General features: G+C 41.6%; 1 protein-coding gene across 5 annotated transcripts in view; it reads right to left on the bottom strand.

The window, feature by feature from the left end:
• Positions 1–419: 419 nt before the first annotated feature.
• Positions 420–12,827, bottom strand: part of agap3 (ArfGAP with GTPase domain, ankyrin repeat and PH domain 3) — a 121,165-nt gene continuing 108,757 nt past the window's right edge. For all 5 annotated transcript variants that reach the window (XM_078264002.1, XM_078264003.1, XM_078264004.1 and 2 more), the window contains exons 17-18: positions 4,899–5,154; positions 420–3,486 (exon numbers count right to left, since the gene is read on the bottom strand). In XM_078264002.1, coding sequence (XP_078120128.1) covers positions 3,250–3,486; positions 4,899–5,154 — 493 coding nt within the window. In that variant the 3' untranslated portion in view covers positions 420–3,249. The remainder of the gene's footprint in view (positions 3,487–4,898; positions 5,155–12,827) is intronic.

Raw genomic sequence — 12,827 nt, 5'->3', positions numbered from 1 at the left:
GACAAGATTAGCAGGAAATAAGAAGTGGATTAGTGAGGGCTTGACTCCTATGAACACTTAGACCTTTCACTTTTCCCCACGGTGATGTGCTGCCTGACACTAAGCCCGGCTCTTTATCTTAATCCTCTTTCAGCCAACTGTTGGGGGTCCCACAAGCAGGAAGTGGAGAGAGGTTGCTTTACTTACCTCATAACAGGCTTGGATGAGTTTTCTTGGACACATTAACAGGACTGTTCCAGTGACATTGAATTTCTCCAGGAAGTTTGATGAAGGAACATGCAAAAGGGAAAACATGAAATGGCAGTACGTGTTGAAGTGATAGTGAGACTATTAATTTAAAAGAGTCTCACCTCGTCAGCAGGTCATGCACAGAAGCGGCAGGAGCGTGATGGATGAACACATATACTAGACAAATGTGCTGATTTCCCTAAATGCAGGGAAGGCTACATCGTTTTATTTGAGTGTTTATTAATAGGTCAACAGTCAGCTGAGCATCCAAGCATACAACAAGTTACTCTTTAGCTTTTGCTTTGTTTCACGTTCTGAACGTAAAAGGAATTACAAAATTAACTTGAACAACAACAAAAAAGAAAGATATATACAAACTGCATTATAAATATGTCAAATGTACATCATTATACACAAGTACCAAAGATGGTCGGGTAATGTCGATACCAAACCGAAGTACCTTAAAAATAGGCCTAAAGAGAAACAAAAAAAACAAAATATCAAAATATGGTTCATGGGTCAAAAGGGACCATTGACCTAAACCCAGTTTAGTTTGTTTCTCCAGGTGGAGCTTGTCTTCAGATAAAAGCATTACGCTAATATGTACACTTCAGGTACAAACAGGAAGTATTTTTTTCATCATCTACAGTTCAGGTAATCAATATACACATTAAACTCCTCTCAATAATCCTCTCGGACACTGAAATGTACTCTAAGTTGGTCAAGTAGAAATCAGAAATAAGGCCAGTACCACTGTATGTATGCAGTACAAGTAAATTTGAAGGTATCTGGTTGAATTTGCGGCCGTTTTTGGGATGTCTTGAAGAAAGAGTTGGACATTTTAGGGCTTATTTGCTTTCTTGCTGAGAGTTAGACGAGAAGATCAATACCACTTTCATGCCTGTGCGGTAAGTATGGAGCTAGAGCCAGGAGGTGCTTAGCTTAGTGTACCTTAGCTAGCATAAAGACTGGGAGAAGCAGGGAGACACGGTTAGCATGGCTCTCTCCAGAGTTCGAAAATTTTAGAGGAAGATATGTGGTGGAACTTTATGCTAAGCCAGGCTAAGGGTTAGCTTGGCTAGGCTAATCACCTCCTGGCTCCAGCTCCGTACGTTAACACACAGACCTGAGAGTGGTACCAATCTTATGATGAAGAAAGTCAAACAGTTCCTTTACAATATCTCAATCTCTTTGATTTACAAACATCCTTGTTTGACCACATATTTATTCACCATGGGCTCTGAAAAGGAATACTGTAAAGCAACAACAGAATCCTAATGATAAGTTACAAAAAGTTAATAACTTACTCTGTAAACATATATTCTGCCTTTGTAAACCCATAAAATCAAGACGGTTTAAAACCTTAAAAATGGCAGTTGAATAATAAGGAAAATACGCTGCAGACATTGTGCCAACTCCACCTGAATTAATTTCTTACCTTTGCTATAAATGACTTGGCTTATCATGTCAGTGGAATACTGTACATTTGTGTTAATGCAAAGAAGGTCAAACTAATTATACATCCCTCTGCAAACCTCCTTGCTCATTCTAATGCCTAAATGTCTCACTTCAGTCACTTGAATGCATTTCGTTAACCCTCTGCTTTTAGGCTGACACGTAGGTTTAAGGAAAAGAAAAGGGTTGTTTTTGTTTGTTTTTTTGAAATTCAAACTGTTCTTATAAGGAATAAGGTGAATGAACAATAACTACTTTTTTACAGACGTCTGTACATTAAAACACAGTTATCTTCCCAAATCTTCACTACAGGTGTCTCCTTCTCTGGTGTCCTTTCTGCAATGTTTATGAACAGAAATGCCCAGTTGCGCTCTGCTGCACACGGTCACAGACGTAAGCACACGTGTTGTACAGTTTTGTACGCACGCACGCACGCACGCACGCACGCACGCACGGACACACACACACACACACACACACACAAACACACAAACACACACACACACACAAACACAAACACAAACACACAGTACCATATATGTATTTCACAGCAACATTAGAGGAAATGCTCTCGAGAGTACCGATTCTACAGCCTTTGGCCACAGGAGGTGAATGGATATTCCAGTATCTAATTTCAACACAATTGAGTCAATCGGAAAATTACTCCAACAAAGACATCATTAATGGTACGATTTCACTGTTTCAATCAAACCTTTGAATTTGAATGAAGTCTGAAGAGGCACGCTTATAAAGCCATGTGGCTTGATGGTCATAAAACATTATGCCCCTTAATTCCTTTACAGTCACGGACACTTTTACTGGAGGATCGCGATAATGGTGGTGAAGGAAATGACTCACTTTCACCCGATAAGAATTCTGCAATCAACTCCTTTATGATGATTCAAATCCATTTTCCTGTGAATTAAGTATCTAAATCATTTGGACTCTTCAACACTAACTGATTTGCCTTTGTATATGAATAGTATGTCAAGAGTTTGATAGCTGTATTGAAGACATGCATCATTACTAAAGCTCTAACAGCTACTGAGATCATGAAAGATTATGTTTTTCCCACATCAGTGTTTTGTAAAACTATTCCTCACAGTTATGTTATTATGCCTAGGCTTGGAAATTTGAAGGAAGTTTCTCATTTCAAGCTCATTATAAAAATCAGTTCACGTCGCAGAAGGGAAGACATAAAAGGAAATGTTCAAGCATTAAGGAAATGCTTTTCGTAGGGTAGGTATGAATGCCAAAGTAAGTCATTTGTTTGGTTGGCGCTTACAAAACAAAAAGCTTAAAGCTGATCGTGATCATTTCAGACCAAGATTGAATGAATTTAACAAATAAAAAAAAATATATAAAACAAACAATGTACAATGTCCGAACCCCAAACACCCACTTCTTACGGCATAGTGGAATATAAACAATGAGTCCATCGCTCCTGTTATCTCTCCATTGGTACTGATTCTGGGTTACACAGTGTGAAACAGAGGAGAAAGTACTGGGAAGAGACGAGTGGGTTCGGGGTTGTTGGTGTGTTTGTCTGTGGCTGCTCACTGGCTCCTACATGATGCTGATGCTGCGGTTGAGCTCACACTGGGCGTTGTTGTTGTTGATGTTGGGATTGGGATTGGGGTTGCGGCGGCTCATGTTGGGCGTGGGCACTGATGTCAGGCTGCCTGTGTCGTTGGGGCAACCGTGCTGAAGTAAGATGTCTGCGCACTCCTGGCTGCCGGCTCGCCGGGCGTAGGACAGCGTGGTCTGGCCACGAGCGTCCCGACTCTTCACGTCCACACCGTACTGTGGGAGAAAATGAAGGGTATGAAAGGCAGATCATCAATATTTATTTGCAAAAAGGGTTTTACAAACAGTATGAACATGGGATTTAAAAAAAACAAAACAAAAAAACACATGCAAGGCAAGCACTCTGCACTAGAACATTTTTTTATATTTCTTTTCAGAAGCTCATTTGACTTTTCCATATTTCTTTCCTCAATTTTCTCTCAACTTTCTACAAGCAGAAGCATTTTTAGAGCTGTTTGTCCCAAGAACTTCTTAAACCCTTGAACATTTTCTTGCAGTATCATTGAAGTTGTATAACATTGTATGACAATTTCAGATTTACAGTATATTCTGTATCTGCTTCTCCCAACAGGTCAATTATAGTAGAAGTATATAATGCTTGGTGTTTGGTGAAATATTCAAACCCACAATGCTGCAGTTTGTTATATGGAGATATCGTGTCCATTCCCGTTCCACAAATTTACAAATACTGACATATTTGGTATCTTGGACAATCTTGGTTCCATTAAATCATAACTAGAATTTGTAATATTTTTTTTTGCGATTTAAAACAATACTAGCTACACAACATGTTTTCAATGCTGTAGCTACTACTGAGTTAGCTGTGTTCTGTCTGGGAATTAAGCCATTGTACCCTCGAGCAAGGCACCGAACCCCCACCTCCTTGGGGCGCCTTTAATGGGCAGCCCACTCACTCTGACATCTCTCCAATTAGTGCATGTATAGGTCCTGTTTTTGCATGTGTGTGTATTTCGGACCTGTGTGTTAATAAGTAAAAAAAATAAAAATACAGAATGTAAAATGTAATTTCCCCTTGGGGATTAATACAAGTATCTCTTCTTCTTCAAATGGACTACTTTCTAGGCCAAAAAAAATTAGATGATTCAGTGTTTGTTATTTATACCCAGCAGTGTGGAGAGGGCTTTAAAACAGCATTTAAACCATCATGTTGTGAAATAAATGGGAACACTTTCTTTTATGGGTCTGTGGATTCTCAGCACTTTCCTGAGGTGTTTCTTGGAAAGAAGTATGCAATCTAATACTAACCGAGCTAAGACAGTTACTTTATTTAGAGTTTAGCTACATGTAGTAGTTACCGATTTCCAGAGAAATTTCCATCAAGGAAATGCTCCTTTTAAATAAAACTTATAGAAAATATAGCTATGCTATCTATGAAAAATAAAGATCCAAGTCATTTAAAAAAAAAAAAAAAACATGTTTTAGACACTTGGTGTCCGTTGAAGGGACTTGTAATAAGAAACTAGCACATCTGGCGGTTTGCTGGTTGTTGGGAAGTCCTTCCTTTCACACCTAAACTCCTTAATCACTTGCCCAAACACTAAATGCCTACAATAACAATGTTCATCCACCTCTGACTGTTCCCCTCAAAGCCGGATGAGCCAACTCACCCAGATGAGCAGCTGTGTGATGACCACGTTGGCCATTGCGCAGGAGAGGTGCAGAGCAGTGCGTCCGTCTCCGTCCCCGTAGGTCTCATTAACCTCCTCCTTGGTGCCGTGGGCCAGCAGTACCACCACCAACCTCAGGTCATCCTCCACCACCGCCCGAAGCAGCTGCTGCCCCAGGGGCACGTCCGACTGGGGCAGTCCCACAAGGAACAGCTTCTGCTCATACTTGGCTCGGATCCAGCGCTCCTTCTCCTCTCTGGAGAGAAGGAAATGACAGGGACGCTACAGGTCAGGCTGGGTGAAACATGCCGAACATATATACACAATTTAGCACCTAAGTTAAATACCTTTCAACATATATCTTATAATTTTGAGACAGTGATTTCGAGACAAAGCCATGTGAAAAAGGTGTGCAGACACACAGGGGAGGTGTTACAGTAATTGGCCTAAGAGACTCACTAAAGTGCTGTTTCTAAATTATTAGAGCACATGAAAGCCACTAGCCTCCACTATCACAGTGGGAAATAATACAGCAAGATTTGCTGAAGAGATGAGAGAATGCCAAAGGCTGTGACGCTTTGGGCAATATTCCACTTTCTAGTGATTAAGGTCGACAGCAAGATGGTGAGAGCCTGGCCAGCTTTCTAAAGGTTACACATCTTGAACAGCATGTCTGCTGCTGACAATACAGGAAGGAAGGGGGACGTATTTTTATCAGCACTGTCGGCTGTCAGTCTGAACTGGTGGATCCCCTCCACAAAAGAGGCAGTGTGTCTCCGAGCCCTGGTCTCCCTTGGGGTGGCTGGGCCCTGAGTCAGATCGATGGGGCTGAATGGCAGCCAGAGAGGGACGGTGGGATGTGGGGCTCCTTCCCTTCAGCCTGCAGCAGAGAATAGAGGCTGAGGGAAGGCTCCATCCTCCATCGCCAGGCAGAATTCTATCTATTGCTCTCCATCTTGACCCCCCGTTTCATTCTCTGCCCACATACAAACTGTCCAAATAAGAAAAAAGAAAAAAAAAAAAATCAATATCAATATGTGAATGACTGAGCATGCCCAGTGTGGCACTAACCCTGTGACCCTGTCAGCCGGTGTGATAAGGGGAGCAGAAAGAGGCCGTTGTTTGGATTTGTGGGTGAGTGACAGAAAGGAGAAGGTTTGTGCGGATAAGTTAAAGCGGCGACGCTGGCTAGAGTGACAAGGCTCTCAAGGGACTCTCTATCAACGGGCCGAGGCTTAGCAGCAAGTACAAGCTGACAATCTAATTCACTTCAATTCCATTTCATCATAATCCCAATGACAACAAACTCCAACAGTACAAATTACCAAACTCAACCTTGTAAATGAGCAGCGGAACGTCACATCTATACATTAAATTATATATTTATATAATGTATTAAAGCGTTGGTTCACCCAATTTACAAAAGAAGTATTTAGCCACACAGACGCATTTGTTTTTACATGAGCTATTTATCCTTAAGATTTCTGTTTCCACCTCGATGCAATGGAGATGAATGGACTTTTGTCTGTGGTGCTAACAGGTTTGTAAAAAGACAAGGATTAAGCTGATGTTATTCTATATTATTTTCGTATCAAACAAATCCCATAAAAAGACCAAAACCAACAATGTTCTAGTCCTCCTCTCAATACTTTCCGTTTTCCCTACCCTGTCTGTGGCTCTCAGCCCCAATCTCATATTGACTGAAAACTTAAATCCTCAAAAACAGTCCACACATTAATAGTGTATGTGGGATTGACTCGAAATAAACAACAGTGCAGCAGTGAGGCTCGCTGATGTGTTATTGAACAACAATGAAGGTCTATCACAGAGTAAGAGCTGTATCAGGGTTTGGCTAAACAAACAATACTATTACTATAAATCATTATTGGTTCTGGTATTTTCATGGGATTTGTCGACAATAAGTAAAAATATTGAATATTGCCAGCCTCATCCTTTAAACAAATTCAACAGCAACATCGCGTTTCTGAAACAATGTCCTAGTTACTTTAAATAACCCACAGACCTCTTTGAAAATACTTTCTAATGAAGATATAGCTCCGACTGAAAAGTGGAATTAGGATAATGTCAGAGAGAACCACTAGAGATAAAAGAGAAAACATGTTCTTTTGTCATTTGTGTGAACTAACCTCGAGTATATCCCCAAATAGATCATTTTAGATTACAGCAGCAGTTTTAACAATAGTAACAAGTTCCACATTAGTCACTCTCCTTTATTACGGCCTTAGCAGTGAGGTGTCAAGGCTGCCAACTTACCACAGACAGCAACCATTTTCAGACTCATATGTCAGCTGCCAGGCTCACAGAACAGAACAGTCTGTCTTGCACAGAGGAGCCTGGCTCCGGCACCTAACTACAAGAGTTAAGGATGTGATGCAAGAGGTGCAGCTCTTTATCAGCGCCCCAGCACAGATTGATTAACTGCAAAACGCCACCGGAAGCTCATAAAGCAACTTAACCTACATCTTGAAACAGTCTTAAAGCTATTGCATTTATAAGCATATGGGTGCATTTTTGTGAGGAAAATGTGTAGGAGAAAGTCCTTTACCCCGCTAAACCAAAAGAAAATCTTTTCTAAAGGGTGAGGGTATTATATGAGCAACAATACAGCTCTAATGGCAGGCAATTGCAGTGGCTCAGAGTTTTATGGTGTAATACCTCCATCAATCCCTACTCAGTCATTATGTGTGGACAAGCCTGTTAGCAAATCAATTGGCCTTAGAACAGGCAGACTGCTCAGAACAGGAAGGGGCCGTCCTGCCCTCCCCTCTTATTTCCGGTGGACACTTTGAAAACAAGTGGCTTTTTTTTTTTTTTTTTACTGCTAAAGAGGATAAAGTATGTCTGAAAACTCTAGAACTATGTAATCCTCAAGGCAAAAAAATAAATAAAATCTAAGCATGGTTTAAAACAATCAGAGCTGTTGTCCAAAGTTTGTTTCAAAAAGCTAGACCATGAATGAGATGCTCAATCTGTAGAGCCCAGTGAATTCATATGAGCTAAATGAGGCAGAAAGTTAGCACTAAGATGTGAAACAAAAAGGCTGAAGAGAGCCATTAAGAAGACGTCAACATCTCAGAAAGGAGCCCTAAGGACACTTTGTTAGCCTCCGCTACGAAATCAGCCCTGAGGACCTGCAGGAAAAGGCCTCACTCACTGCTGATGCTGAGCTCTGAATTCAACCACAGTTCTTTTTACACCGTCTACTTTTTAAAAAATAAATAAAAGCAAAAGCAGCCACGCAGTGGTTTTTAAAGAAATTCCTAAACTGCTGCCACTTGAAAGACAGAGTGTGAAAGGAAGTGAAATGGTAATCCTGCCTCTGTCTTTTGTTTGAAATAGAAAAACAATCCAAACAGAGGTAGGGTTTAGACAGTCACATGGAAAACTGAGACCCTTGAAAAGGACACTTCCTCACCGCAGGAAGAAGAAAAATAAAATCAGCAGATTTAGCATGTCAAAGCGCCAGGACAGAGTAGGAGGGGAGTTGGAGAGGGAAAGGAGGAGAATTTTCACAGCATGAGGGAATATTTAGGAAATTGAACTGATGGTTACTCTTATATACACACACACATACACATCCAGACATGGGCACAAACAGACACCCATTTCCCCACCCTGACTTGAGCACATACTTGTTCTAAATTTCTCTGTTGCTTAGGGGACAGAGGGGAGCTTAAAGTTCCTAATAAAAATGCCTGTGTCTCTTTCAACTCAAAACAAGCGGTGTTTGCTTCATGACAAACTTCCTTCATCATTCAGAGTTTTCTCAAAGCGGATAATCATTGTTTAACTTTCTATCAGATTGAATGTGAAAGAAATCTTGGGCAAACATCAAAATGCTCACTGAGTCTAAATGGGCTACTGTCCAGAGCTGGTGTCCCCTTTAATTCGCCTATGCAGAGCCCACCTAGATAAAGGCAGCCTTAACAGTAGAGAAAGGCCTCTTTTATAATTCTATTAGAGCTCTGTCCTTTCAGCTCTCCGTTGAGCAATGGATTCTGACCCTGACTTAATTAAGTGGCAAATGGCGGAATGATTCTCCTAAACCCAGCCCACGGAGTCAAGAACACATGACTGAATTCAAATAAAGAGGGACAAACAAGCATAATTAGTCAAGCCTGAAAGACAAAGGCAAACAGGAATTTATAGGACGGGAAGGGAAACTGAGACGGCGAGGGTGGAGCCAGCGGTGGTGTAGCCACAGAATGACCAATCTGACTGCCTGCAATAAAGGTATTGGTCCATAGGAAGAGAAGGATGTCCGTCCCACCACTCGCCCATCTTTCAAGCACATACTGATTCCTCCTAAACAATCAAAGCTTCTAGAGCTCCTCCTACTCTTCCCCAAGGATCCAAATTCACTGCGGACACATCAAATAGATGCAGTGAAGGAGAGAAATGGTGGTGGTGTTGGTGTTGGAGGAGGGGGGGTCTTGGGGTTTGACCAGCCTGAACAGACCTCACAGTGGGGGTCGGCAACTTGTATGGGACGGATTCCCATGCAGACAGCAGCTTCACTTCCACAAACCGAGGGGAGGGAAGAGACAGAGTGTGAGGAAGAGGGACAGCAGCAGAAAGACAGAGAGGGGGCTCGGAGGGGAACGCCAGAGATGAAAAAAAAAAAGCGCACACAACAGGGACAGAAAGCTGGGCCCCAAAGCATCAAAGGTTGCTAAGGGCCAGAAATGAAGAAGCAACACAGGAAAGAAAAAGTGCCAAATAATGCCCCCTATGGCCCAAGCATACAGTGTAGACATGGTATGCTCCGCTCTGAGAAGAACAGCTGCAAAAGAATTAAGACAAATATTTTTTCAAGTGGAATAGCTGCCACTTTTCTTGCTTCCAGAGTGCGGTCGGAACAGATGACCAGAATTCAAAAGGTTGTTTTGTTGAGCTCTATAGAGAGGGCCAACCAGGAGAGCATCTGGGTGCCGAAGGCAGGCATAGGGATGAGTTGAATATATTGTGACATTAATGAGGTTGTCAGCCTCCTCATGATGGAGTGGCTGTGTTTTTGTGCCAGCAAGACTAACACCCTTAAATGCTCATGCTGTTAACCCCTGCTGAACCTTCGCCTCACATACAAAGCAGAGGGGACGATAACACATGCCCTGCTTATGTATGCAGCCTGCTGCACGTACGTACACATTTCAACTTCTCGGTCACATAAAAGGCTCTGATCTTTTTTTCTTTCACGTCATCAGACAATAACTTTTTGCCAGGATTGCCAGGATTTTATAATGCTAACAAGATTAAAACTAAATTGCACAGTTAAGTAGACTTTGCCATAATGACTCAGGCCTTCCTCTACGTCTACCTGGCTCTGAAACCCGATAGCATGTGGGCAATTAGTGACTCTGGTACCACTTCTCCCACACAGGGCTAATTACTGACCTGTGGGTTTCATTTAGAGAGAGAGAGAGAGAGAGAAAGAGAGAGAAAGAGGGAGGACATGGGAAGACCCAATCATTCATTTGTCTTAATTAATTACTCTTCCTCCACCAGGGCTCCTGGCAAGGCCGGCTATTCTAAAAGCTATTTTGAGAGTTGGCGTTCCAGCACTCCTAACCTGTGAGTAGCCCCGAAGCTTTGCTCTGTGTCTCGGGGAAAAACTTGGGAGGACAGAGGCCACTGTGGACAAATCCTACAACAGGAATCTAATGGCCACAGCACCGATGTTGTAAACGCCACAAACAGCTTGGGAGCACCAGCAAAAATGCCAACGCTGGAGCAGAAGGGGTTAAAAGAGGCAGCGGGTCCAGGTTGGGAGAGGTTAGCGGTGTGATTCATTTTTATTACCACGCAGCCCCTGCAGGCGGCAGGAGTGGCAAATTATTTCTGAAACAAAGTGGAGGGCTCTCATCAGAGCTATTACTTGCCTGTGGCCGAGGGCGGCGCGGAGCCTACAGAGGGTGACAGTGAGAGGCCCGCGTCAGTGAGGGATAGCCGTCCACATCCGTCCACGCTCCAGGACATCTCCCACAAATGAGAACTGGTGTCTGTGTAGGTGTGTGTGTGTGTGCTTCACTGTGAGTGTGTGTGTGCCAGTAGACGATAAGGATAAAGTTAGCTGTTGGACCTCCCCCACAGTATCCGTCAAAATAGTCTGTGGTGTTTTCTATCAAGAACATGCCAAGCAATTAGAGGTGATGTGCAAAACACAACGACTCCCAGGTGCTAATTAAAAAGAACAACTCCCCTCCAATATGCTGACTGCAGAGATCATCCACAATGCACGGCTCGCACACATTTATTATTATGGACTTAACTGTAGCCTAGCCAGGTATTTTTTAATAAGGTATCCTTTATAAAATGGTTATACATTGTAACTAATGGCTTTATTATGGTTAATACATCATTAAGTATTTATAGATAAGTTATAAGCCATGAATAAGAACCACTTTTGAGTTGCCAGGTTGTGAAAAATGACTTTGGCTGTTTGAAAGATTTGACTTCTTACCTTCTGGAAATCAAGAAAAATCAATTTTTAACAAAATATTAACACCCACAGATGCAGACATAGTGATTAAAAGCCGTTATTGCCTATCAAACTGTAGGCTTGATGGCTTATTAGAAAGTGATAAACAAATGAGCATTTATTGATGGATTAATACATTTTTTAACTGCAATACTACAACTAAATATAGAGGTTTGACACTAGCCAAAGGGATTTTTTTTTTACAATCTGGCAATCCAAAATGTGCTTCTATTAATGGCTTTTAACTGATCTAAAAAGCCATTATTTACTACTTTATGAAGGGTGTCTTATTAGAAAGTGGTACCATGCATTCTTCTACAAGGTCTGAAAACAGGTGCATGAATATAAGCACGCTTCCTCCCATTATCATCATCTTCCCATTATGATGCCTGTAATCAGTCCAATGTTGCTGTGCGGATCTGCGTACGACAAATCTATATATTGTGTTCTTTCAATCCAGAATATCATAAGCTAAACCAATCTTGTGGATGAATGCTTTTAAGTTAAATCTCAAAAATGCAAGGGGGTAAAACTAGTCTTGCAGGAGACATTCAATCAGACACTGAGTTGATATCCAGGTAGTTACTGAATCGTTTAGATTAGGTGTCACTAATGTTTAGTGGGACTCGGGAGCCATGCACTCACTGCCTGCTTGGGTGCCATCACAAAGCTGCTACATGTCACCGATGTGACACAATTAAAATCCTCTCATATGTGCTCCGCTCAACTTAAGAGGACCATAAGCAGAAGGAGAGTCAGGTCAGGATTTATGGTGTTAAAAGAAATAAGAAAACTACATCCCATTAAGTTGGTTATAATTCATCATTCATGATAAAGCAAAAATTATTTAATACCAGCGTTTCACCCACAAGGGTACAATGTTCTATGAGCAACAAAATGATCAGCATCTCTATAACCAGTGGCCATATATGATATTTACACCTGCTGTGTTTTGTCTAAAGATTAGTTATGCTGCAAATGAGATTTATTGTTTGACAGTGAAAACTAATGGAGATGCTGCTGCAGGATAAGATCAGATTTTTTACAATAAAGAACCTATCCTGCTTGAGGCGACGTAGGACTGACAGTGGTAGGTAGAGGAATCAACATCAATAATCTTTCATCAAGTCCACAGTAGAGCACTTTAGCACAGATACCATTCAATAAATAACTGTAGGCAATCATTCAGTTCTGAACTGGCTGGAGAGCGCAGGATTGATTCAAGAGGAAAAGGCCTGAGACTACCGGTGGAGTGAAAAAACTATGAAAAACTGTTCATTAGCAAACTTTATTTATATGTATGTGTGCATTAAAAGGTCTCTCACAGCATTCTTTCTGTATGACCAGCAGTGATTTTGAAGTGCATACTGAAACTGCAGGAAAGTGGATTGTAAGGCACTCACCTACACTGCTTGAACTTTTTCACAGTT

This window comes from Sander vitreus, chromosome 12 (assembly GCF_031162955.1).
Source record: "Sander vitreus isolate 19-12246 chromosome 12, sanVit1, whole genome shotgun sequence".
Taxonomy (NCBI): Eukaryota; Metazoa; Chordata; class Actinopteri; order Perciformes; family Percidae; genus Sander; species Sander vitreus.
Note: the sequence above shows the minus strand (reverse complement) of the source record. Positions and strands in the feature narration are given on the sequence as shown.